At 49.9% G+C, this 25,598-nt stretch overlaps 2 protein-coding genes across 7 annotated transcripts in view; one reads left to right on the top strand and one right to left on the bottom strand.

Moving 5' to 3' along the window:
- The window catches only part of PSAP (prosaposin), a 30,690-nt gene extending 8,071 nt beyond the window's left edge, over nucleotides 1-22,619 (top strand). Inside the window, exons 2-14 of the mRNA XM_019745849.2 lie at nucleotides 6,981-7,114; nucleotides 9,101-9,175; nucleotides 9,740-9,865; nucleotides 10,940-11,140; nucleotides 11,572-11,715; nucleotides 13,062-13,118; nucleotides 16,924-17,055; nucleotides 18,625-18,720; nucleotides 19,060-19,246; nucleotides 19,329-19,489; nucleotides 19,846-19,926; nucleotides 20,250-20,357; nucleotides 21,502-22,619. Coding sequence (XP_019601408.2) covers nucleotides 6,981-7,114; nucleotides 9,101-9,175; nucleotides 9,740-9,865; nucleotides 10,940-11,140; nucleotides 11,572-11,715; nucleotides 13,062-13,118; nucleotides 16,924-17,055; nucleotides 18,625-18,720; nucleotides 19,060-19,246; nucleotides 19,329-19,489; nucleotides 19,846-19,926; nucleotides 20,250-20,357; nucleotides 21,502-21,537 — 1,538 coding nt within the window. The 3' untranslated portion in view covers nucleotides 21,538-22,619. The remainder of the gene's footprint in view (nucleotides 1-6,980; nucleotides 7,115-9,100; nucleotides 9,176-9,739; nucleotides 9,866-10,939; nucleotides 11,141-11,571; nucleotides 11,716-13,061; nucleotides 13,119-16,923; nucleotides 17,056-18,624; nucleotides 18,721-19,059; nucleotides 19,247-19,328; nucleotides 19,490-19,845; nucleotides 19,927-20,249; nucleotides 20,358-21,501) is intronic.
- A 263-nt stretch (nucleotides 22,620-22,882) lies between these two features.
- Nucleotides 22,883-25,598, bottom strand: part of LOC109454826 (cadherin-23) — a 73,048-nt gene continuing 70,332 nt past the window's right edge. For 5 of the 6 annotated variants that reach the window (XM_074339561.1, XM_074339563.1, XM_019745844.2 and 2 more), the window contains 3 exons: nucleotides 25,305-25,427; nucleotides 24,798-24,902; nucleotides 22,883-23,938 (listed from right to left, as the gene is read on the bottom strand). In XM_074339561.1, coding sequence (XP_074195662.1) covers nucleotides 23,612-23,938; nucleotides 24,798-24,902; nucleotides 25,305-25,427 — 555 coding nt within the window. In that variant the 3' untranslated portion in view covers nucleotides 22,883-23,611. The remainder of the gene's footprint in view (nucleotides 23,939-24,797; nucleotides 24,903-25,304; nucleotides 25,428-25,598) is intronic. The other variant, XM_074339562.1, reaches the window with a different exon arrangement.

Raw genomic sequence — 25,598 nt, 5'->3', positions numbered from 1 at the left:
AACAGTTAGGCGTAGAAGTAACTCAGCTTTATAGGCACTGGGCATTCTCAGTGCTTCCTCTCCTTTCTCAGTAATCTTCACAGAATTCCTGAGGAAGGGGCACTGTCATTGTCTGTGTTTTGCAGATAGCTGTGAGTAAGATGTCCGGGCCTTGGCTTTAGCAGGCAAAGCAGGGGTTTCCGGCAGCTCTGTCTGCCCCCAGCACTCAGGCCAGTCACTTTGTTCCCATATTGTCTCCTTGTCCTTCTGGTAAAGGAGAGGTTTTTTTTTTTTTTTCACTTTTATTTTTTTTATTTTTTAAAGTGGGGAACAGTGTGTTTCTCCAGGGCCCATCAGCTCCAAGTCGTTGTCCTTCAGTCTAGTTGTGGAGAGTGTAACTCAACTCCAAGTCCAGTTGCCATTTTCAATCTTTAGTTGCAGGAAGCACAGCCCACCATCCCATGCGGGAATTGAACCGGCAACCTTGTTGTTGAGAGCTCGTGCTCTAACCAGCTGAGCCATCCGGCCGCCCCTCCGGAAGCTCAGTGGCAGCTCGTTGTCTTCAATCTAGTTGTGGAGGGCACAGCTCACTGGCCCATGTGGGAATCGAACCTGGAACCCTGTTGTTCAGAGCTTGCGCTCTAACCAACTGAGCCATCAGGACACCCCCAAAGGAGAGGTTTTGAGGGGGCTCTTCTACAAGGCGGGTCCAAAAATAATTGGAACTACAGCAACTTTATTGGGATTGGAGGAAAATCAGCCTGCAGTTGCAGTTTCGTGAATTACTGAAAGCATTGCAGCTGTGGACTGTTGGTGGCTGGCTGGCGGGGCACCTTTCATTCCTGCTCGTGCTGACTTCTTGTTTGGCACCTCGGTACACGGTGTGGACTCCTGGGCCCATTACAGTGTGGCTCGTCACTCCTGGCTCTTGAATTTAGTAACTAACAGCTTCTGGGGTAGTTGGGATTCAGCCCTCCAGGTCTTTGAGCTGCTGATGACTTGGTTAAATGTAAACCCTGATTTAGCTGTTTGAGGAGCGTCTGCTCTGGGTACGATAGTAGCTCAGAGAAGGTCCTGTTGCTACTACAGATGACGATGACGATGATGATGATGGCACTCCTTGGGCTTCTACAGTGTGCCCGCACTGCATTGTTTTACAAATAGTGGTTCATTTTTGCAGACTCCTAGGAGTGAGTACTAGGAATAGGCTCATTTTTGCAGATGAGAAGACGGAAGTCTCAAGGTCACATGACTAGAAGCGGTGGAGCCATGATTTGCAGGCTTGGCTGATTTCGAAGCCACTCTGTAGGGGAGTTGAGATACGTGGATAAATTGAAATGCCAGAGAGAAAATGATAAGAGCATAATGGTGAGGTGTGGTGTTCTGGCCCTTGAAGAGCGTGATTATATCATCTTGATTCTCACAGCAGCCCAGTGACATCAGTGGCTTCATCATTTGACAGATGAAAAACAAGCTCAGAAGGACAGTGAGTTCCTTAGGGTCATTTTTCAGGACTTGGAGGCAGACCGTATTTTCTCTTTAGTTTGCCACGTTTGAAAAGCATTGAATTTAGATGGTGGATAAATTGCCTCAGAAGGCTCACTCGGAACTCAAGGTTTAGTTCCTTTTTTGCAAGAAGTTACCCTAAGAGCACCTGAAACACACTTGGCTGTAGTGACCTCTCCCTCCCTCCCAGACCCACTGAGGTTTCTTTATCTGGCATCTAGAGCTGCCCCCAAACCCATGGCTGGTCCAGCTTGTGGCCCTTCTCAGTACAGTAAAATTCCATTACAACCTATTTTTGATAAGTGACCTACATGTAGAATGGTTTAGAACATGTCTGCTTATTTTCTTCTAGTCCTGGGGAGTAAAAAAAAAGGAACAGAGCACCCACTCCTTTCCTAAGGAAATACGATTGAAGGCTTAAAAAAAGGCCTGTCTTAATAAAATGAAACTTGCCTGTAGGGTTTCAGGGTCTCTGAAATGCCAAGTTCTCCAATTTAAGAGTTTTGTCATTGAGGGCTCAGATGCCAGGCCAGGCCCTGAACTAAGAAGGGTAGGGCTTGGTTCATCCGAAGTAGTGTTCATGTCTTCATAGGACACATTTAATCAGAAATCTCCAGCAGGTCAGGCAGACATTCTAAGAAATTTCTTAGAGTTCAACATATTACCTCAGAGAAGGAAGTTGGTATTTGGGGGCAGAGTGTGGGAGGATGAGAATAGAGATGAAAGCTTTGCTAGGAATATGTTTTGAGAAATAACTCATCAGAAAGTGGTTTAGGGTAATTTTTATATATTGGTTATGTATAAATACTGAAAATACCCTTTGCCTCCTTATTATAAGAATGAAGACTTATAGCCCCTAAGAGATCTTCTGGCCCTGCTTACCACTGAGGATCCCTCTTACACAAAATTCCTCATAGGTTGGGCATTTTGTTTTCCTTGGTTGCTCCCGCTGTTGGAGAGCTCATCACTAAATGAGGGAAGCCATTCCCTTTTTATATTCCTGGGGACGTTAAATGTGTTCCTTACCTTGAGCTGTGGTCTGCTTCCCTTAACCTGTTCGTTGCTCTGAGGTCTGAGGCCACACAGAACAGGTTAAGTGGAAGGTGTCCTTTACCTATGAAGGTGACTGCATACTGTGTTTCCCCGAAAATAAGACCTAGCAGGACCATCAGCTCTAATGCGTCTTTTGGAGCAAAAATTAATATAAGACTCAGTCTTATTTTACTATAATGTAAGACCTGGTCTTATATAATACGATACGATATGATACGATACGATACGATATATAATATAAAAGACTGGGTATAATATAATATAAAACTGGGTCTAATATTAATTTTTGCTCCAAAAGACGCATTAGAGCTGATTGTCCAGCTAGGTCTTATTTTTGGGGAAACACGCTATCTCCTAAACATTCTCTGTCCCAGCTAAACACCGCCAGTATTCTAGGGGACTCAGGAATGGCGTCACTTGCCCTCACCTTCCTGACCTACTGTGCTTGTCGAGAGCTCACAGAAAGCAAAGTGAGATGTGTTCTGCCCTTCATGTGGCCTGTGCCCTGGCCTCCGCTCACGCCAGCTCTGGCAGCTGCAGCTTCTGACCACCACCCCCATCTGCTGTTGGCTCTTGCTGTTTCGTTTTCTCTTTTAGCCTAAGAGACTTCACGTTTTACATTAACCCTGTGAGTTTCGTTTTCCCAGCTATCTGGTTTTCTTGGAATCTTCCTGTGAGCCTCTCTCTCAGGCCTCGCTGCCAGCGCTTCTTGCTTGGACATGCTGGAATGAGCTCTCAATTCCAGTTAGGTGCTCTGTCATCTGAATCTCCTACCCCCTTTTCCGTCCTTTTGCCACATCATGCCACATCACACCCGGGCTGTGAAAACACTTGTGTGAGCTATTGTCCACAGGATGGATTTACCACGTGGGGATGAGTGTGCCAGATGATGTCTTTCCCGATGTGCCCGAGGTCTGTCTTTGCAGCCTGGCCCCTGCCACTTCCCTTTGGCCCACTCCTGAAAAGACAAAGGGCAGTTGTTCCCCTTTGACAAAAAGAATTGCCCTGCCTTGGAATGTTCAGGAATTCCTCTATGCCCTCTCCACTTAGCCGGTCTTTGGTATCTCCATCTTTCAAGTGCCACTTTAAATTTCATTTTGAAGAAGCCACCTCTAGCTTCCCCCCTCGGTAGTCAGTCCTTTTCTTTGCTTCTCCTGGGGCTTGTGGGCCCTGCATTTCTATTAACATATCACCATTTAACTTGCTTGTCTGTCGTCTGTTTGCATTGGTCTCCCATCGGAGGGCACTGAGCGTGGCCCAGTCAGTGGACTTGGCCACCTCTGGAGAAAAACCACGCTTGCCTCTAGAGCTTTCAGCCCACAGCTGGGGCCCCTGGACAGGTGTCCCGGTGCCTGAGAGCCCTCTGGAGTGGTGTGAGGGTTTTGTGTATGAATACATTTTCTGGGGAAAGGATTCATGCCCCCACATGTTCTCACCCATTGTGTGATTCCCTCTCAGGAGATCAGCTCCTGAAATAAGCCCCTGAACTTCTCAGCAGGTAGCTCGTTGGTGTCACCCAGGCTTGTGTTTCAGCCTCGCGTTACACATCCTGAGGACATGCAGTTGTTCTGTTATACATATCATCAGGTCATACTAGGAAATCCCATCTGCTGTATACCACAAACTTTATAATGCTCACCTTTATAAATCTGGCTTTAGGTCGGAGGTAAATGCAGATGTCTTGCTAAGAACTGAATTTCCAGGAGCTGGGACTTGAATTTCAGTCCTCAGTGCCCATGAAGTCTATTTTAGGCCTGACCGATGGCTTTGTGGGCATGCCAGATGGGCCGCGGGCAGGACTTTTACTTCTGATTCCAAGGTGGGGCTTGCTGTGCTTAACAGTTACTGTTGGGACTGGAACATGACCTTGGGTTTGTTAGCTGGGCCAATCTCAGATAAAAGGGGCTACCCAAGATAACTTTTTAGCCCAGAATAGCCTGGCCAAGACAGTTGGCAAAGTCATTATCGCTGACAATTACTGTTTCAAGTTCTAGAAGGAGGAAGCAAGCTACAAAGTATTCTTACTGCTTGGGCCTGGGATGGTGCAGTTGAATTCCCCAAACCTGATCAATTTGGTCATTTGTAGCCAGTTCTGGGCTAGATGGTTGGAGAAAATCCCCGAGTCAGAGTTCTACTTGACTGAGTATTTGTAAGAGTGGAGAATGGTGATCGGCCTTGTGCAGAGGACTGCCCACTGGCCCTGCCTTTATCTGCTGATGTCCATACGCCTTCTGGCTTCTGTGTCTCACTGTGTCCCTTTGCCTAGAGACTCAGTTTGTAGCTTCCTGTTCTTCGTTTGGGCTCTTCCTCCTCTGATTTGAAGGTAGAACCAGGCAGTGTAGCTTAGTGGGAGCTTTTCAGGAGTCTTGGGGGCCCATTGCCTGGGAGGAGCATGGGAGGTGCTGCTGGGAGCTGCCAGGTCTGGGGCTCCCATGTATGCTGTCTCTGTGCCCCCCCCCCCCGAGCACTTAACTCTGGTGACTCAGTTTCTGTTCTCTCACCTCCCCAGACCTGCCGCTGAGGGCTGGTCCCAGCCCAGCTTGGCTCTAGCACTGGTTGATGAAACTTTTGTGGGCCTTCAGGGGAGCTTAGTACTGTTTTGAATCGGGTACATGTTTTCCCATGGAAACCAGAGTCCAGACCAACAGCTTTTGGAATGTGGCTAGTTCATTTGAGTTAGTGAACTGATTGTGGTGATATTGGCTCCTGGGGACAGAGAAGGCTGTGTAACCTGGGCAGCCGATTAGTAATTCATTTGCTGGTGTCTGAAAGCGTGCAGATAATCTGGCTTGAGCTCTTTTGGGGACCTGTGACTCAGTCTTTTCATGAATAGTTTGTGGCACTATAGCTTTGGTAGGACAACTAGTAATAGTAGCATTTTGTTTCCTTCCGTCTCCTAAAAGGAGAGTTCTTACCAACCTGCATGTGTTGTGTACCCTGTATGTGCGTGCATGCACATGTGTATACATGTGTTACATGTCTGTGGAATTACTGTGCCCTCTCTTGGCTTACAAGGTGAAGCAACATGCGGCATGACTCCTGAGGTTCTAAATCTGTTTCTTAGGTGGCTGTGGGGTTTTCTTCTGAGACTTTGGCCAAGTGTTTCCTATGCACAGTGGGCGTGGTTTAGCCACTGTGCTGTCTGCTGGAGTTTGCGCCCTGTGCAGTCAGCCATCCAGCTCGTGCAGCTGTGATCTGTTGTTGACTTCAGTTCCAAAATCAAGGATACCATAGACCTGGTTTAAGACATACAGGAACTCTTATGGTAGTTTATAAAATATTTTTAAAGTTATACGCGCAACGTAACATTGGGAGTTAAATAATAATTCAGCTAACCACCCTGCTTTGTTACTCTTTTCTGATTTTTGTGCAACTCCTATAGAATTTCATATTCTTGAATTTTTTCCTGTTCGTTATACGTTATTTTTATAAGTACTTGACAGCTGCATAATAGTAAGAATATCATTAGTTTTCCCCTCTATTTTTGGCTATTCATGTTGCATCTGTTTTTTTTGTTTTTGTTTTTTTAGTATTGTGAATTATACTTAATGTATTTATGCATGTCATATTCTACCTTTGGAATTGCTGTATTTCCTTAAAATGTAGTTCTAGAAGTAGATTACTTTTTGAAGAGGGATTTTTGTTTTTCAGTTCTTGAAATACGAAATATATTAAGAAGTACTTACCAGTCACACTGCTACCAGCCTTATAAGAATGTATCTTTTACTACAAACTTGTCACATTTTTTATTTCTTGGCTAATTTAACTGTCAAAATGTGGTGGCTTCTTTAATCTGCATTTCTTCTGTCCCAGGTGACATTGAACCTCCTGTTTTGTTCCTAACCCCATGTTACCGCAGTGGATGAAATGCCGTGCACCTGGTGTTGAGTGGCCAGAGGTTTCCTTCCTGATCTCAGAGTGGCTTATGTGGTCTTGCTTTTGCTAGCAAACTTGTTATGTACAAAAACTCACGTAATTAGGTTTATGAAAGAGTTCTTCTACTAGAGCATTAAGAATCGTTGTTCTGTGTACTAAGGATATAAATCTTGGTGTTTTCCCCTACAACCCAAAACTTTGGCTAATTTTCATCCTACAGAAGTAAAAATCTTCTATATTTAAACGTCAGTCTCTTCTCCTGTGATTTCTTTCACTACTTCGTGGAATTTAATTTTTAAGGTTCTAAAGATGAAAAGGCCTGGTATTTCTTGAGACTATTTAACAATAATTTGAGAGGAAAAGTGAACCAGTCCCTTCCGGCCCCATGACTTATATGACAACACAGCTTCTTGGCTGGATGCAGTCCCTCTGTGTGGTTTGTGTTTCATACAGCTGGCTGAGGGGCCAAGCCAGAGTGTCCAGCCAAATGCCAGGGCTAGCTAGCCCTTCCCCCTGCGGACCTGGTGTGGGAACAAGCGAACTCCTCACACTGGTTTTCCCTTCAGCTCTAGCCAGCCCTGCCCTGGGCCTAAGAGAATGCACCCGAGGCTCAGCAGTGTGGTGCCAGAATGTGAAGACAGCAGCTGACTGCGGGGCTGTGAAGCATTGCCTGCAGACTGTGTGGAACAAGCCGACAGTGGTGAGTGCCCTTAGTTCTGTCCTCGATCCCTTCATGTCATCCAGAACGACTGCCATTTACAAAACCCTTTCTGTTGCCTCACTCGTTTTGTGTGCTCCTCACCGGAATCCTGTGAGGGCGGCAGCACGTGTTGGTGGGTGGACCGCTGTACCACAGAGGAAATGGAGGTTTGGAGAGGTCAAGGTTCCGTTCCCCCAAGGTCAGCCAGTCTCTCGGTGACAGAGATGTGATAAGGTCCTCCCCCGCGCCCCCCCCCCCCCCCCCGTGTGTTCCATGCTGCCTTCTAGGCCTCTGTGCCGATTCCATCTGTTCAGCCCAGATAAGGGACCAGCAGTTTCACAGCTCCCATTCCCAGGACTGGGCTCTCAGGGACAGCTTCATCCTTGGTCACTCACTCAAGCAGTAGATGCTAAGCTTTTCAAATCTTTCCCCCCTTTTTGATGTTTTCTCTCTGCCTCTCAGACAGCTGCCTGTTTGGGTCACCAATTTAGACCCTAGAGCTTTAGTAGCTACTGTGTTTCCCCGAAAATAAGACCGGGTCTTATATTAATTTTTGCTCCAAGAGATGCATTAGAGTTTATGTTCAGGGGATGTCCTCCTGAAAAGTCATGCGAGGGCTTATTTTCCGGTGAGGTCTTATTTTAGAGTAACACGGTATTTAAAATTTTATTTCTAGCTATAACCACACTGGAAAAGATGCCACTAATTTTTCATCTCAACAATGTTAAATGTAGCATATTAACGTGGGGCTTTTAACACTCCTGGGGAATACTCTAAGACAACAAAACTCAAGTGCATTCTTCACGGGCCCTGAACCCGCCCAGGAGATGCCTGAGCTTTCCTGGCGGCACCAGCTGACTGCAGGTGATGCTCTTGGCTCCTCTGGGATGTGCTGCATCCGGTGGTTACAGGCCAAGTTTGGCTGAGTGGAGTTCAAGTTCAATGCTTGTCAGTGGCCACTGGCACTCCTTTAGTAAGAGAATAATGATTAAATAACATCGCTAAAATATTTTCCGAATTCACGGAAAAACCACCCTCTGTGGCCATACTGACTTTCAGATTTGCCTCTGCTCTTGTTTTTAATACTGCTTCCTCTTTCCAAGTTGAATGTGTGTCAAGTGAGGACTTTAGATTTTTTTCTCTTGGGATAGTTTCGTGAATGATCTCTTCTGCCTCACTCTTGGTTGGCCTGATGCACATTATTAACCGAAGGTTCAGATTGGTTTCTCTAAATACAGCTACACTGACAGTTGTCCCTTAATCGTACCCATATGTGTGAGTTCTATGTTCATGGGTTGAAAATCTGTTGACATCAAGAAGGGAGTTCCCCAAAAGCTTTGAGAACCACCTAGGTTTCCTGTGGTCCTGGGTCACATGGGGTCAGGATACCCAGGCTTGCCAGAAGACAGGTGTCCTGTCTGTAAGCTTTGGTGTGGTGACATGGGGCCTCCCTCCACTTGAACATAGCCCTGCCCAGGGGGTGGAAGGTACGTAGAGGCCCAGTGTGAGCGAGCAGAAGCACCAGTGTCTGGGGCTTCTTTCCCCGCCCGACCCCTTTCAACTCTGTGATAAGGGTATTGGTCCCAGGTGATGTTGCCATTGCATGACTGATTGTCTCTGATATCTGCTGCTCTCTGCTTTTCACCTTCCTGACCCTGTTTCCTCACAGAGCTGCTGTTAGCATTGATAGGAAATTTGGCCTATACTGTGCGCTGAATAAGGTGCTGCGTGGAAGAGGGTAGAAGAGAAGGCTGTCTGTGTACAGAAGCACAGAGTATTCTGTCAGTCACACCTAACCCTTCCCCAAGGCACCTGAGTGCTTCATGTTCAGGTTGGGGAACCAGGGCGTGCCAGTGTGTCAGACGCGGCCATGATCATATCCCGGTTAGAAACACAGGAAAAAGTTCAAGGGAATTTTCAGCTGCGCGTGGTGTGAGTTACGTCCTACAAATACTGAGCTCTCTCCCTCATGTTCTTGCCTCTTAGAAATCTCTTCCCTGCGACATATGCAAAGATGTCATCACTGCCACTGGCGACATGTTGAAAGACAATGCCACTGACGTAAGCCGCCACCTGTGTGTGTGTGTGTGACTGTGTGTGATGGTGGCCACGTGGCCACGTGCATTGGTTCCTTCAGCGAGCTGTCACTATGGGGGTCTAACAAGGAATGGTCTAGGCCCCCCTAGGAAATAATCTAGGTCATGCGGGCCACACACTGTTTCTGTCACACAATATTTTTTCTCCCCATCCTTTAAAAATGTAAAAACCATTCTTAGCCACCGGCAATACAAAAACGGTCCGTGGGCCTAGCTTGCCCCCGCCACCCCCGCTGGTAAATGCCCAAGGTTGCCTGGGACTTTTCTGCATCGTGTGCTGGGAACCTGTAGGTCCGTTTGGCTGTCTCTGCTCAGAATTCCCGCTGCCTGTGAGACTGCAGTGCAGGGCCGCCCTTCGCCTCACTGACCTGGCAGCCATGGCACACGCACTTGTCCTCTCCCAAGTCCTCTTCCCTGAGGCCTCTGTTTTGCAGCCTTCACTTTTCTGGGAGTTGCAGAGGGCCTCTTGCTTTCAGCCCATTCGTAGAGAAGTGCACCCTGATCCGATCTTTTCCCGTGTCCTCTGTAGCAAGAGATCCTGGTGTACTTGGAGAAGACCTGTGACTGGCTTCCTAAGCCAGACATGACTGCCTCCTGCAAGGAGATCGTGGACTCCTACCTCCCGGTCATCCTGGACATGATTAAAGGACAGATGGTACGTGGTGGGGAATAGGTCTGCCTTCAAGGCACTTCTGGGGCCCAGGGGAGATACCAGACCAGATTACAGTGATTAAAATGGAAAGTCCGTTCACAGATTTGGGTGTTCTCGACACCTTCTCCTACAGTTCTAACATCCGAAGTCGCTTTGGCATGGTGGAACGGTCTGCTGTAACTTTCAAGAGTTGGGGAGGGTATAAGAAATGGGAACTGGTAGAATTACTGAAGGAATGTAAACTGGGAGAACAGGTGCCCACTGGATAGCTCGTGTCGGATCTTTAACTATCCCTTTGAACAAGCAGTTCATTTCCTTTCTGGGATTTTATCCTGAGGAGTACATCAGGGAATGTACTTGTGGGTTCCGCTATAAGGATGTTCAACTTTTTCAGTCAGTAAATATCTGTTGTACGTCAACCTTGTGCCAGAGGTTGTTTTCAGCAATGAGCAAGGAGCCAGGTGTGTGGAATTTGAAAAGACCCTAAGAAAGAAGAGATGCTTAAAAAACTGAGAGGGCCACTCTTCCAAGATGGGGCCAAGGTCTTGGCGAGGAAGGCGGGCTTACATCATGCGAGGCCTTTTAGGCCATATTTGAGGGTTGTAAATGCAGCGGGGCGTCCTTGGGGGGTTTCTAGGAGGGGGAGTGCCATGATCATGGGTACCTTTTTCTAAAGGTTTGGTCTCGGTCCCACCGATGGGGAGTTGCAAGAGGGGAAGCTGGCAGGACAGTCGGGTGTGAGATGTGCTGGGGAGCAGTGGAGATGGATAGATGCAGATTGTGTTTTAATGGGTAAACGGGCTGGACGTGCTGATGGAGGAGCTGTACAGGAGGGGGCGTTAGGATTGTCGTCTGGGCTCCTGGTTTGAGCCGCAGGGAGAAGGGTGGTGAGGCCATTTGCTAAACTGGAGCTGGAGGGGAGCGGATTGGGCATTTTGGTTTGCGATGCCTGTGAGCTGGGTATGCGTCCACGCGTCCAGCTGAGAGATAAGGAAGGGGACTAAGTCCAAGGCACCGGATGGCCTGTTTTGTGTTCCTCTGGGGAAAGGATTTCCATCTGGGCTTCTTTCCCCCCAGAGCAACCCCGAGGAGGTGTGCTCCTCTCTCAATCTCTGCGAGTCTCTTCAGAAGCACCTGGCAGAGCTGAATCACCAGAAACAGCTCGAGTCCAACAAGATCCCGGAACTGGACGTGGCTGAGGTGGTGGCTCCCTTCATGGCCAACATCCCCCTCCTCCTGTACCCTCAGGATGGCCCCCGCAGTGAGCCCCAGCCGAAGGTAAGGCAGGGAGGGGGCCTGGTCCCGGCACCATTTGTGGTCGGAGTAGAGATGAGACAGGAAAGTGGCAGTGTATGTGGGCGATCCTTAAATGGGGGAGCGTTTACCCCAGCCAGCCTGCGGATGGTTATGCCATGGAGTTTCTGAAGAACCTGGATATTTAAATTAAGTAAACTAAATGAAAAAACTGGGATTTTTAAAATACGCAGATTCACCCCTACCCCGCTTTCTATTAAGTTTTACTAAAATCAATGCCCAGTTGAGTTTAAAACTGTTGATAAATTGTAAAAGCACATTAGGAATTAACTGTTCAGGGAGTCGCCCCCTCGTGCTGCGGTCGTGAGCCTGTGAGGGAAATTTCTCAGGAATTGGAATCGTCTTAGTTATCCTAGGAGTCTGTACTGTTGACAGTCTAACCCCCGTCCCTGCAGGCTGGTGGGGACGTTTGCCAGGACTGCATTCGGATGGTGACAGACATCCAGACCGCTGTGAGGACCAACTCCACGTTTGTCGAGGCCCTGGTGGAGCACGCCAAAGAGCAGTGTGACCGCTTGGGGCCTGGCATGGCCGACATGGTGAGCCTGGTCTCCTCAGGGCCCTGGGGACAGGCGTGGCCGGGGGGGGGGCGGGGGGGGCACCAAGAAGACCTCACTTCCTGGGGTACTGTTTTCCAACTTACTAAGGGCTTTGAGGAAGAGATTGTTCAACTTCGATTTCCTTCTAACTAGAAAGCAGCCAGAATAGGTGGTGGGTATTTAAATACTTGGTTGGTTAATTGCATTTGTGTGTGTAATACAACTCTTGGGACAAGACAGTGGAAGGAGACCTGTCTTGGGAAGATTTCTTTTTCTCCCAGGTACCATTTATATAAGAAAAACACTAGGATCACTTGTAACTCCTTTTAAAAGCCTGGCTGTTGTACATGCGTAATTCTGAGCGTGCTCTTCCCCACAGCCAGGAGGCTGGTTGTTCATGGGAAGCCACGCTGGTAGCTTGCAGGAAGCTCACCTGGGATGCCTTCAGAACCTTGGTGAATGTTCGTCCTGCCAGCTCAGAAACTCATTTGTTAGCCCCTTGCGGGGCTTCATTTCTTGGACCCTATTCACATCAACCACGCTCATGAGATTGGTGTGTGAAGCCAGAATGCTGGCTTGCTACCTGATAACCGACCAGCTTCTGCAAGGCCTGGCCCAGTAGGGCAGCTGGTTGTCATGGCTCCATGGATCTGCGATCTGGAGCAGCCTTTCTGGATGGGCATGGCTGGCTCTGGCAGCGAAGGGGTCTCCTTTGACTTACTCTCTGAAAGCCCGGGAATCTTGTAGCCTCATTGAAGTAGCCTCATTTGCGTATTACTGTGTTAATTGGCTTCTCCAATTCAACATCTGGGAGGGGTCTCCTATTACCCTTGGTGTTCTCCCTGTGGAGGTGCTCCACTTATGACCAGAGCTATTCTCAGAGGGTCTACAGGAAATCCTAGATGTGTATGACAATAGGCTGGTCGGAAATGATTATAATTTGATTCTTCTGCATTTACATTTTATAATTCTGCCCAAGAATGAGTGAATGGATTTGCAAAGTAATCTCTGATTCCTAGCAGCTTATCTTACAGCCACACTCACTCTAAATTGCTGTTGAATATTTGCTGTGTGACTTTGGGGCAAGTTTGGGCCATAAAAGGAGATTGGAGGACTTTTATCTCTAAGGGCCTTTGGAAAACACTTTCAAAACACCTTCTGCACATGTTTTTCTAGAAGGTATAGCATCACTAAATTGCCATTTTTATCTCATTACAACTTGCCTAGAGCAGACATTTACAAGACTCCATGTTTTGGGTTGGAAATGCTGGGGATTTTTGTTTGATTTGTTTCGTTTTGGTGTGTGGGAGCAGTGAATGTCATTAACACCCTGTGTCTCTCCCCAGTGCAAGAACTACATCAACCAGTACTCTGAAATCGCTGTGCAAATGATGATGCATATGGTAGGTGGCCGGGAGCGCCTGTTAGCGCTGCTCTTCATCTCACACTTGGCGATTCCCGGGAGTTTTGGAAAGCATATGGTTTAGTGCCCCATTTTTGCCTTCTAGTACTAACTTGGGCCAGGACGAGCCCTTTTTGACCAGCGGACTCTCCACCTGCCGCTCAGTACCTACCTCCCCGTTGCCTTCCCCAGTCTGAGCCCCACAACTGCCCGGTGCCTTCCTGGCGGTTCATTCTCCTGTGCTTGTGTGAACCCGCCATCAGATTTCTAGCGTCTGGCTTTCACGCTGGACTCGTGGGAATAGTCTATTCTCTGGCCAGGCCCGAGTGCTATAGAATAGAATTGCTGTGTTGCAGCCTGAGTCCTGCAGAGGGCAGAATCCCGCCTCTTGGAGCTGACCCTGAGCTCTGCGGCAGTGTGAGCTCTCGCTGCTGCATGAGCCCTTACCTCTTCCACTCGCTCCTGCTGTATCCAGGTGGTAGGGGCACCCCCTCATTAGTAGAGGTAGAAAGTATCGATCGTGGGAAGTCAGTCAGCCAGCTCCGTGCAGGAAACGTGTGCTCAGCAGGCAGGTATGAAGCATCATTTCTGCGGGATTGTTCTCTGGCCGCCTGAGACTGGAGCAGCAGGGTTGGGGGGTAGGTTGTACTTTTTCTTTCCCTGTTGTGCTGACTTCTATGTTGACGTTGGCCTACAGTCCTTGAGTTTATGCTCTAACCAGGGGCTTTTTTATCGCTTTATTGGAACATGGCAATGCCCGTTTTGCACCTCAGCAGCAGAGTTGAGTAGTTGAGACCTTGCGGCTACAAAGCCTAAACGATACAGTCTCTGGCCCTGGTCTAAGCACTCAAGGACTCCATCTAGTCACAATAGTTTATTTGGGATTTTTACACCCCACCTGTTCTAAGGCAGCTTACAAAGACATGCAGCTAGAATGGGAAGAAATAAGCCTTTCATGTGACTTAATCAAGTTAATGCTTCCTCATAGCTAACTAAAAAAATACTTTCTCACTGTAAAAATTGTACTACCTAGAAATTCTTTGAAAATATGGATACTCCTTCCCAAATCAAAAATCATTTGGGGTTTTAAAAACTATCAGTGGGGTCATATTTTATACACTACTTCAAACTTTGTAGTGCATTTCTGAGCTAAAATTATTATATTGGTCATTAAATATTCTGTGCAAATGCTTTTTAAGTGGCTGCATAATATTCCACTGTGTGGCTATAACATGATTTATATAACTAAAATCCCCTATAGCTGGATGTTTAGGTTGTTTCCAGGTTAGCCCTTGGGATAAAAAGCATGATGACCATCCTTACATCCAAAGAGATAAACACATATATGCACATCCCTGTTTTTTCCCCTTAGTATAGATAAATAAAGCTGGAATTGCTGAATTGCTGAACCAAAGGGCAAAGCTTTTGATATAGTGTCAAACCAACCTTCCAAGCTGGACTTGGACCACCTGGGGGTCGACTGCCACGAGCCCTGGGCAGTGGAGAGTGTGGTTCGGGGGTCCTGACTCCTCCGGGTGTATTATATAGCACACAGCCCTAATTTGGGCAGCCTTGCTCCTTTTTGTTGCTCATCCCCAGCCTGAGGGGAGGACCCTGCAGCCATGATGGGGTTAGGCTTCTGAGGACGGAGAGCCCTTCGTAATGGTATTTCCTGGGGACCTGCCACCCAGTGTTTGGGGCATGATTTGGTGTCAGGGATATAGGGACTACACACAAGCTGGACAGCGTGGTCTCTTCCTTGAGGAGGGCCTCGTGTGCACTCAGTAGTAAGAACACGGTAGGTGCCTGCAAGGGTGGATCCCCTAAACCTCTGGTGATATCCTTACACCTGGTTAACTGCTTAATTGTTGTTGTTTTAATTTTTTCTTAACTGTTGTGTCCTTTCCTTTCTCTTATTTTCATCTCCGATTTCCTGTTTTTTTGTTCAACAGCAGGATCAGGTATGTGATGGGGAATTTGCTTGTAGTAGTGGTCTGCTGCTTCTTGTAGCTCTTTTGCTCCTCTTTTTTGTATGGCATGATCAGCTGTGACAAATACAAGGAAAGATTGCAAAAGGCAGGGTCCCTCTCTGTGAATAGGCTGGCAGGGGAGCTTCTGCGTCTCTCTCCTGTGGTGCAGCACTTGAGGTGTTTGGGGTCTCATCTCCCCTTCAGGGGGCCAGAAAATGAAGCCAGCAGAGCCATACTACTCTGGGCCAACTCAATACCCAGTCGGCTACTTGAAGGCCACCAGTGTGATGACTGGGAGCCACAGTTGGCCCTGGAGCTGCCTCCGCTTCCATCAACGTAGGCCTGACTTCCGGTGGGACACCTTGTTTCTATCACAACTCAAGAGAGCACTGCATGTCTTTAGTCCTGTTTTTCATAACCCCAGAAATGCTTCTGCTGCATGAATTAATCATTTGCAAATAGTGAGCAGATTGTTCCCGTCTGCTAGATCTAGAGAGTTGGAAACAATCTCTCGATTGTGGCTTCTGCCCCTCTGGGTGATGGGATCCTGTGGGTCCTGGGGCCATGTCAGACAGCTTGAGAACTATGCCGCCCATGGCATAAAGTGGAGCACTGAGCCCTCAGACTGGGTTGACTGAGCCCATTGCCCTTTTGGGGCCATCCTGAGCATTGCCTCCTGAGCCCTGGAACTAAAGATTTTCAAAAGTATTTTGAAGTCTATTGGGAGAGGACTTTGGCTGAAATTTCTGAATTTTCCCTTAGGCCGCCTCATGGCGCTAGTAGAACAAAACTATTCTGAGACAAAGCAGACACACACCTTCTGAATCTTTGTCTTTTTTCTAAAAAGCTTGCTGTATCTTTGGCTCCATTCTCATTCTCCCCCCATTCTTAAAGGGTGCCAAAGACAGGATATTTAGGATATATTTCAGACTCTGCCAACATTAATTCATTCTAGAACCTTCTCAATATTAAAACAAGATGAACCAGGGCCATGGTCTAGTTCTCTTCCCTTAACAGGTCTCACTTTCAGCAGGCCTGTTTCCGCTGCATTATGGTTTGGTGGTGGGAGGCAAATGCCATCAGGCCCAGAACTTGTTGCCGGTTGCATTTGGTTTACAAAGTATACAAAGTATGTATACTTTTCTTGCTGGCCATCCTATAATGAAATGGTTAAGGTGTTCAAACTGTCTGGTTCTCTGTGGTTTGGTGTATGGTTGGGAAAGGGAATTGAACAATCTGGAGACCTTGTGACTTGAAATGATTCATTAATTTGGGGGACTGAGTTTTCGTGTGTACTGTGTTTGTGCAATTGTGAACGTAGAATGTGGTTTTTAAAAAGCCAACATTTCCCCTTAATGCATCATTTTAAATGGTCCTGCCACTGAAAGATCCCGTGTGCTTTTATTTCTAACAAATTTGGCTTTCTGTTAATTTAGGAGCGTAGTAGTTCCTCCTAGAAAGAACACAGAGCTTATTTTTAACTGAGTGAACTGAAAAACAGGTTGTAGAGCAGCCCAGTGTCCTTGGAGAAGATGGATCACTTGCTGAAGGTGCTGGGAGCCTCGCTGCCCTGGGGCGCTCCCAGGTTGGAGCAGAGACAGTGGTTCTGTCTGATGTCCCTTCAGAGCTTTGTGTGGCCTCCTCCCCCACGTGAAACTGATCCATCTGCGTTTGCATGGGCCCCTTTAGTTTAATATGGAATCTTTGGGGGCAGTCAGCCCTTGACATTGGGGCCCGGGTACTTTCCCAGCACCCTGACCTTTGTGTGCAAACAGTGGGACTTACCAATGGTGGGTGTAGGCCTGCATCTGACTGCTTTTTCTCTGTTCTCTTCAGCAACCCAAGGAGATTTGTGGACTGGTTGGTTTCTGTGACGAGGTGAAGGAGGTGCCCATGCAGCCCCTGATCCCGGCCAGAGTCATCTCGGAGGACGTTATCCCTGCCCTGGAACTGGTGGAGCCCGTTAAGGTATCTGGTGTCTTTGTTTCGTACTGGCCAGGGCTATATTGAGTACATTTATTTTTCTGGTTATACGAGTAAACCCTAGAGCTCATGGGATGAAGTCTACATTTTTAGCACACCATTCAAGATCATTTTTCAGTGCCTGGCTCCAGCCTAACCTTTTCCTCTGTGTGGTGCTCTCTGGCTTCCCACGCTGTGGCCATAGTACAGACTTGGTATTCCCAGAACCCCTCGGGGCCTCAGGGGTATGCTACCTCTGCACGCACGGTGTCTGTGTTGTGTCCTAGTACCCTTCCCATGGTGAAGCTCCTCTTCCATTCCACAGTCAGTTTGTATTCAGCACTTCCTATGGGTCAGGCAGAGTTTCAGAGATGGAGGCCGAGAACAGCCCACCCACAGTGGTGAGCAAACTTGTCCCTGTGCTCATAGAGCTTGTCTAGTTCTTATGGGCCCAGGCCACGTGACGTAACATGGCACATGCATGCACTTCGTGTTCCAGAACTTCCCATGTCACTTGTCCTTTAGCTGTCTTGTCTCCCTCCACTGTCTTCTTTCAGCACGTGCAGTGTGTGGACCACAGGAAGGATTAAGGTGTCCGAGTCGGGACCCTGCTGGCTGCCCCTCATCCCCATCCAGATACTCATAGGCCCCACTGACCGGAAGTAATGGCTAAGAAAATGGAGAGTTATAGCTTCACTCTAGTCACTACTTAAACTTAAATAAAATTAAAATAATAAAAGAAATTCAGTTCCTTGGTTACACTAGCTACATTTCAAGTCCTCGATGGACACGTGGCTAGCGGCTGCTGTATTTGACAGCAGAGATGTTTCCGTTGTCACAGACAGTCCTATTCAGCAGTATTGATTTATTAAAGTCGGCTCTAGGGACGGCCAGATGGCTCAGTTGGTTAGAGTATGAGTTCTGAACAACCTACCAGTTCAGTTCCCCGATGGGCCAGTGAGCTGCGCCCTCCACAACTAGATTGAAGGACAGCGACTTGGAGCTGATGGGCCCTGGAAAAACACTGTTCCCCAATATTCCCCAATTTAAAAAAACAAACAAAGAAAACTCCGGTAGGCTGTAGAAAAGCAATTTCAGGTGTTAATAAGACTTAAACTTGAGCAAACCTGAAATGTGTTTAAAACTCTGTCTTCTAAATAGTAGATAGTGAATCCTCACTTGGTTCTTGCCCCCCCCCCACCACCCCAGGATGAACACTGACTGATGAAATGATGGTAACCAAAGACAACATGACGCGGACAGCTCTTTGGGGAGGGGGTGCGGCAGTTTGACTGGTTCTGTCTCTAGAAGCATGAATTCCTGGTTTTTAGGGGGTGGAGTGATGGTGGAGGATTGGGGAAAGGGAGGGTCTCCCACCTTACAGAAACAGGAAGGACTGCAACTTAGACAGTGAGAGGGAGCCACACATTTTAATTCAGTAGGAAGTGGCCCTTTGTGATGCTAACCCGTCCTTGGCGTCTGTGTCCCCTCTCATCTGTGTCCCCTCTCATTCAGAGAGCAGGACCAAGGGAGGAGGTGAGGGCCTCACGTTCAAATGTCCTGCTCTCTCAACAGAAGGACCTGGTCCAGGCGAAGTCCAGTGTTTACTGTGAGGTGTGTGAGTACGTGGTGAAGGAGGTGGTCAAGTTGATTGACACCAACAAGACTGAGGTAAGTGGATTTCCGGGATGCTGCCCTCCTGGCAGAGGGAAGAGCTGCCCTGTCCCTTGAGCCAGACTGGCCTAGCAGGAGAACCCAGCAGAGCCAGCGGGCTTGGCCCTTGCTGGGGTAGGACACCAGCCTGGGAGTCGGTACAACCACTTCCCACCAGTGGGTGCCTCTGGGCTGGGGCTGGAGGAGGCCACTTGGCCCTGCTTTGTAGTTCTAGTGATTTGTGGGAAGAAACAGCATCTTGCTGTTGAATGGTTTCCTAGTCCCGTTAGTATTTTCAGAATCTTTCCCAGCCCTACCCAGCCTCCCATCTTCACATGTGATCCTCTTGTGTTTCAGGAAGAAATCATTCACGCTTTTGATACGATATGCTCCAAACTGCCCATGTCCATGTCCGACCAGTGCAAGGAGGTGGTAGACACTTATGGCAGGTCCATCCTGTCCATCCTCCTGCAGGAGGCGAGCCCTGAGCTGGTGTGCACCATGCTCCACCTCTGTACCTCCCAGCCGCTGCCCGCACTCACTGGTGAGCCCGGTGGGGGCAGGCTGGCTGGCCCGCTGGGATTTGGGACGGGCCTGGAGCACTGAGTCTGTGCTCTCTTGTGCAGTCCAAGTGACTCGGCAGAAGGAGGATGGTGGCTTCTGTGAGGTGTGCAAGAAGCTGGTGGGCTATTTGGATCACAACCTAGAGAAAAACAGCACAAAGCAGGAGATCCTGGATGCTCTTGAGAAAGGCTGCAGCTTCCTGCCTGACCCCTACCAGAAGGAGGTACGTCCTGGGCTGCTTTTGGCCAGAATCATACCTGTCTGGGGAACACAGAGGCTGGCTTCTTCATTGATTGTACCCTTGACTGACGTTTTGAGAGAAAACCAGCCATTTCTGCCCCTAGGCATGCAGTCCAGGGAGATTTTCTCAGAAGCCATCTGTTGGCTCAAATGGAGCCACTGGGGGGTAATAACATGAGCCACTGAGGCCGAGGGTGGGTGGGTAGGGCGCCTGGGAAGGGAGGTCCCGGGCTGGCAGTGCCAGGAATTCTTATAAAGAGCACGTCCGGTGCTCCTCTTGTTGTGTCTGCTCTCTGCTTGGGCACAGCTGGACCTGGACCCGTGTCCCTTTGCTTACAGTGCGACCAGTTTGTGAGCCAGTATGAGCCCGTGCTGATAGAGGTCCTGGTGGAGGTGATGGAGCCGACCTTCGTGTGCTCGGTGAGCTCTGCCGGGACTGTGGGTTCTCGGGCAGTGTCACGGGGGTGGGGTGGGGTGGGGGCTTGGTCCCTCGGAGGCCTCCTCTGACGGTTTTGGCCATGGGGCAGAGTCTGTGGGGACGGGGCGTGGGAGAGCCAAGAAGCTAGAGAGCCGGGCTCCTAGGTCCCCCATTTTGCTCAGCAACCCTGATATTTTTTGAACATGCACATCAGAAGTCTCTCTGATTCTGGCTGCTTGTAGAAGCTGATAATCTCAGTTTTGAAAAGACTTAGTTGGGCGGATCTAATTCTTCCCTCTTCTTTTGCACTTTTTTCACCATGTAGAAAATTGGAGCCTGCCCTGCAGCCCGTAAGCCTCTTTTGGGAACGGAGAAGTGTGTCTGGGGCCCGAGCTACTGGTGCCAGAACAAGGACACAGCAACCCTGTGCAATGTGAGTAGCTCCGTAACTGCCCCACAGGCCTGCCCGGCCACTGGGCAGCTCGCGTGGGTCCTGATTTCTTAGGAGCTTCAGTGATACGGCCTCTCTACTCTGTCTTTATGTTAGTGAAAAACCTGAGGCCGAGAGAGGCGATTAATTGGCTGCCTGACCAAGGCAGGGCTAACTCTATTCTTGTCTTTGAGGAGTGAAGGGTGGGGGTGGATGTTCTTCAGTCTTTTTGCTTCTGCTTTCTTGCTTTGCTTCCAGTTCCCTTGTGACGGTGAGATTTGCATGAGGTCACCTCAGGGATTGCACAAGGGCTATGGGATTCATTGCCCCAATTCTTGCACAAGTGCTTGTGCCCGTTGGGGGTCATTTTTGTCCTGGTTGGAACCTGGCCTGAATCTTCACCCAAGGCCATGCTGAGTTCTTCTTGAAAGGCCCTGAGAGTTGGCACCTGCCCTGCAGCCCCAGGGTGCTGTGGCACCGTCCTGGCTTGGTAGCCACTTGCTGCTTTTCTAGGTGGGGATGTTTGGACCAGCTTCTTACTCAATGTTCCTTTGCGCAACTTTTTCTTCCTTGTGACCAGTGGGGCCTGACTGGGCCAGTGTTGGGAGGTTGCATCATTTTGGACCATTGAAGGGAGGGGTGGCAAGGCCCATTTCAGCTGTGTCCGTCTCCTTCCCCCAGCCAGCTCCTCCGTACCATCCACCCCCAGAGCATGCTCATTGGTGGAATAGGTTTCTGCCACTGTCCTGAGTAAATGTGCTCGTGGGCCCATTTCTCAAGGCCCGAGCTGGTGTGTAGCTCTGACTTTTGGGTGAGGAGTTCTGCTTTGGGGCTCTCCATGCAGCCTGTCAGCTGAACGCTGGGGTGAAGTGTGTGACTAGAAGAAGGGGTCCCGGGCCCTACCTGCATGCGTGCTTTCTGCAGAACACTACAGTGCGTTATACCTGCTGCTCTGGATGCTGGCCTATGAGTCCCCAGCACTCACCACATGCTCCGTGGCGTTAAACAAGATACTGGCCTACGTCTTCAGTGTCTGACCGAGGATGAGATTAACGCGTCCTATTCTGGGGTGATGTTTGATGCATGAAAGGGCCAGCAGTGGAGTTTGGCATCTGAAGACTAAACCCCGTTTTCTCTCTCCTGTCAGGCTGTCGAGCATTGCAAACGTCACGTGTGGAACTAGAAAGAATGTTCCATCTTGGAGGAACCACAGCGTCTTTTTCTTCTTGTATGTCTTGGGGGGACAAACGCAGCTCTGTTGACTTTGTTACAAACATCGGCCCCCCTTTACCCTCACTCCATTTCTTACCTCCCTTACTGTAGCATTGCTGTCAGTGTGGGAGGTGCCTAACCTGTCATTGACATAGCTGCTGCAGTGTCCCTTTTCTTTCTGCTACATGGGTAATGACATACTGTGCTCTGGAGCTCTTTTAGCCTGTCCTTGGTTAGCTGGGGGTTGGGGGTGAGGGGGCTCTGGAGGCTGGCAGGAGCCAGAGCTGCTTGACAGAAGGCTGTCCATCCTCTTGGCTGGGCTTTGTTCTGAGCCCTGATCCGGGCTTGGGCACTGGTGGGCTTCTGAGGTCTCTACTACCCTACAGAGGGCCTTCCCCTCTCCCGCCTGGGCCTGCTGGCTGCTAAACACAGGCAGTTTTATAGGAAAGATTAGAGGCTCACGACAATTAGGCTTTTTGAACAATATAGTTCACATTGTAATAGAGATTTTAGAAGCAGCTGTTCAGGAGACCTGGGTGGGGTTCGAGTTTGCTGTCCCTGGGTCCACCTTTGATCCAGTTTTCCTGTGTCTTTCCTGGTGATGCCTTGTTTTGTGTTCTGTGGGTTTGGGTGGAAGTGGAAAAATGTGCGTGAATGCAACCTGCTAGCTCTGTGTGGAGGTCCCGTGGGCCTGGCTTCTGTGCGTGAGCATGTGGATAGTGGCGACCCCCTCATGCCTGCTCTGTGCCTGTGTGCTGCTGCCCACCATCGCTCTGGGCAGCCCAGCCCCTCACCGCTGGCTCGTTGCGTAGCTGTTCTTTCTGACCTTGAAATGAGTGTGGATGACACACTCCTCCTAAGCCTCTGGCTTCCAAGTAGAGGGTCTGCTGCTCAGGGGCCTGGGTTGCTGCCCTGCCTCTCGTTTGGCTGAATCTTCTGTCCCACTTCTGGTTGCCAGGAGACAGCAAAATCTGTAGTTGCTATTAAACAGACAATGATTTTTTGTTTTGCACTAAAGTTTCTGTGATTTAACAATAAAGTCTGTCAGCCAGACCTGAGCCTGAGCGTTTTTGTTGACACCGCAGCCAGAAATTTCGTTTCTGATTAGCTCTGAGGTCACGGACCTGTAAGTGCCTGGCAGTCCTGTGCTCCCCCCGACCCCCCCTTGGCCAGAGAACGAAAGCAAAGTGGGTAAGAAAGTCCCATCTGGTCCTCCCTGAGTACCCAGGGCCAGGTGGGCCCGTAGCTGTGCCCCTCACCCACCCCCATTCCCAGCCCCCAAGGCCAGTCACACGGTAGTTTACCAGAGCGAATCGCCAGTTCCTTGTGAGTTGCTTTTCTTTTACAATTCAGACCATTCCAGAAATGTTCAGTGAGTACCAGTTAAACAAACCAAGGGGAAAATATTGAGGGAATAACTTAATTTAAAAAAGGAATACACACGACCACGCTACATTCAAAACCCAAGGGAACATCAGTCATTTCTCTTTGAGCCGGGCACATTGGGAAGCCAGTGAAATGGAGAGAACGTGGTTTGTGGATACGATTCACCTTGTCCGTGTGGGGAGGCAGGGGTCACTCACTGTCCGCTCCTAGATGTCCAGCCAGGGATGTGGCAGAAAGATGGGGGCTTGAACCAAAGTCAGGGAGGGAGTCAAGGGCAGGCAGGGGCCCGGGACCGTGGCGGAGGGAGGGGGGGGGCCTGCTTGGCCCCTGGCGGCCTAGCCTGGGCTGAATTGGTCCTTAAACTCCTGGACTCCCAGTGACGCTCCTTGCCTCATCCTTAGACACTTAACATTTTTGTTTTGTTTTCTTAAAAAAATAACAAATTTTATGAAGTAGAGATCAGATGCTGAATGAGCGTCTGGCAGAAGTGGAATCTGAGCAGCTGATGCGGCTGCCGCTGCTAGGCCAACCCAGGGTCTAGGCCAACTGGTCAGGTCGTGAGCCCAGGGCTGGCTGGGGAGGGGCCCACCCCAGTGGTCCTGCCCCTGCCGTGGGAGGGGCTGGGGGCAGGCTGCTCACAGTGAGGCCCCCCCGGCATGTCATAGCTCTGTGATCTCCAGGGGGCTCTCCATGATCACGTCTCGGAGCTTGTGCAGGGGTGTTGATTTGGCGGACTCCGTGCGGGCATTGCGCTCCAAGGCGCTGGCCTCGGCAGCTGTGAGCGTCTCCAGTGAGCGGCCCAGACCCTTCTGGTCGTCCTCGGGCAGGCTGCTGAGGTCCGTGGTCAGCAGTGTGCCCGTGCTGCTGTGCACCGCGTGGAGCCCATCAGGCCCCTTCAGCTCTGCTGGCAGCTTGTGGCAGAAGCGCAGGCTGCCCTGGCCTGGGCTGTGCTCCCCTGGCTCCTCCTCCAGCTCAGTCTGGATCAGCTGCAAGAGGCCGGAACCCCCCACTGGCTCAGGGATCCCCACATGCTCAGGGCCATGCAAAAGGGGTGAGCAGGTGGATGGCCCCAGAGTCCCACCTGCCCATTTCCGCCCTACTGCACACAAGGTGCCTGGGGCTCACGTTGCAGCCTGTCCAACCTGTAAGTATTCCTCAAACGGGGTACAGAGGGGAACCATGGATACTAGGGTGCTACAGCAGTGTTCTCAGGACTAGGGGCTTCCTATGAGGGCCTTCACTTTCATGTTTTCACTGTGATAATCTATGAGTGCACCCCCACTCATTGCTCTGGTCCTGGCTCCTGTGATGCAGCTGTGTTGTCTGGCTTTTTATCAACTTGGCCTCAAGCAAGGTCAACACAGGGCGAAAGTGTCCGCAGGTGAAGTTGGAGGGGATTAAGAGGGTGGAGTGGAGACTCACAAATGATGTTTTTGTCCTGTGTGGAACTCAGCTTTAGCCTATTCTGGTTGGGAATATTGGCTCAGCTGGTAATCTAGGTTTTTACTTGAGTCTGACTTTTAAAGTGTTGGCATCACTGCAGGCAAACAAATATATATAGACCTATTTGACCATACAGCCAGTTTCTTTAACTGACATCTCCCCTTAAAGGCATTCTTTAGGGGTCCTCAGATCTGAGAAACAATGCCTCAGTGCCCAGCCCATCTCTGGGAGAACCCACTGTCTGGCTTTCTGCACCCCCACTCATTGCTCTCTTTGGCAACTGGCTGCTGAGCTCCAAAGACTGAGAAGGACGAGGGCAGCAGGAGAGAGAGCGAGAGAGAGAGCAAGAGTGCACCCCCAGGGCTGGGGCACGGCACACAGGTCCCTTGCCCGCCCCGCTACCTCGGAGATGGAGGAGTGGCAGGAGGAGGCTTTTTGCACCATCCGCTGTGCAAAGAGCTTTTTGAGCCGCAAATAATCCTCCAGGACCACCTTCAGCAGCGAACCCTGGGGGAGGGAGAGGGTTAACCCCCACCACAGCCCTCCCCGGCCTGCCCCACCCAGCCCTCACTCCCAAAACGACTCAGGGCAGGGGGGAGGGGCGGTGATGGAAGGCCCCTGGGAATCTAGGAGGCACAGGCCTCTAATCCTAGCGCAGAGGACCAGCAGCAGAGCCTGGTGAGAGGGCCCGGCCCCAGGGCCACAGTGGGCTGAAGCAGGTCCTGGTTAGGCCGGGCGCCCAGGACTGCCCTGTGGTCTTGCCCCCAGTGGAGGGCAGGTCTAGCTGAGCCTGGAGGTAGAGAGCTGTTTCCCAGGATCAGCCTACTCCGCATCCTCTGGAGGGGGTCCAAGCTCAGCCAGGGCTTTGGGGGCGGGGGGCCGGTACAGGAGCTTATAGAAAGGGCTCACCTTGATGGGACCCTCCCGAATGATCTGGCCCAGCTTGGCAATGTTGTCGTACTCCTGGATGGCTGCCCGCAAATACCGGTCATCATCAGGCTTGACTGCTGCTGGTTCACGCCCAAAAGTTCCCTGGGGAGAGGGGACGTTAGCTGGACCAGAGGTGCAGTGTGTGTGTGTGTGTACACACACACACACACACACACACACACACACACACGGACCACCTCCCAGAGAACACAGCTCCTTGGCCAGTGGGAGCGAAGACCTGCCCTCCCTCCACCCCACCCCCATGACTGTCCG

The sequence above is a fragment of the Rhinolophus sinicus genome, linkage group LG07 (genome assembly GCF_036562045.2).
Source record: "Rhinolophus sinicus isolate RSC01 linkage group LG07, ASM3656204v1, whole genome shotgun sequence".
NCBI classification, from domain to species: Eukaryota; Metazoa; Chordata; class Mammalia; order Chiroptera; family Rhinolophidae; genus Rhinolophus; species Rhinolophus sinicus.
This window is presented reverse-complemented; position numbering and strand designations above follow the sequence as displayed.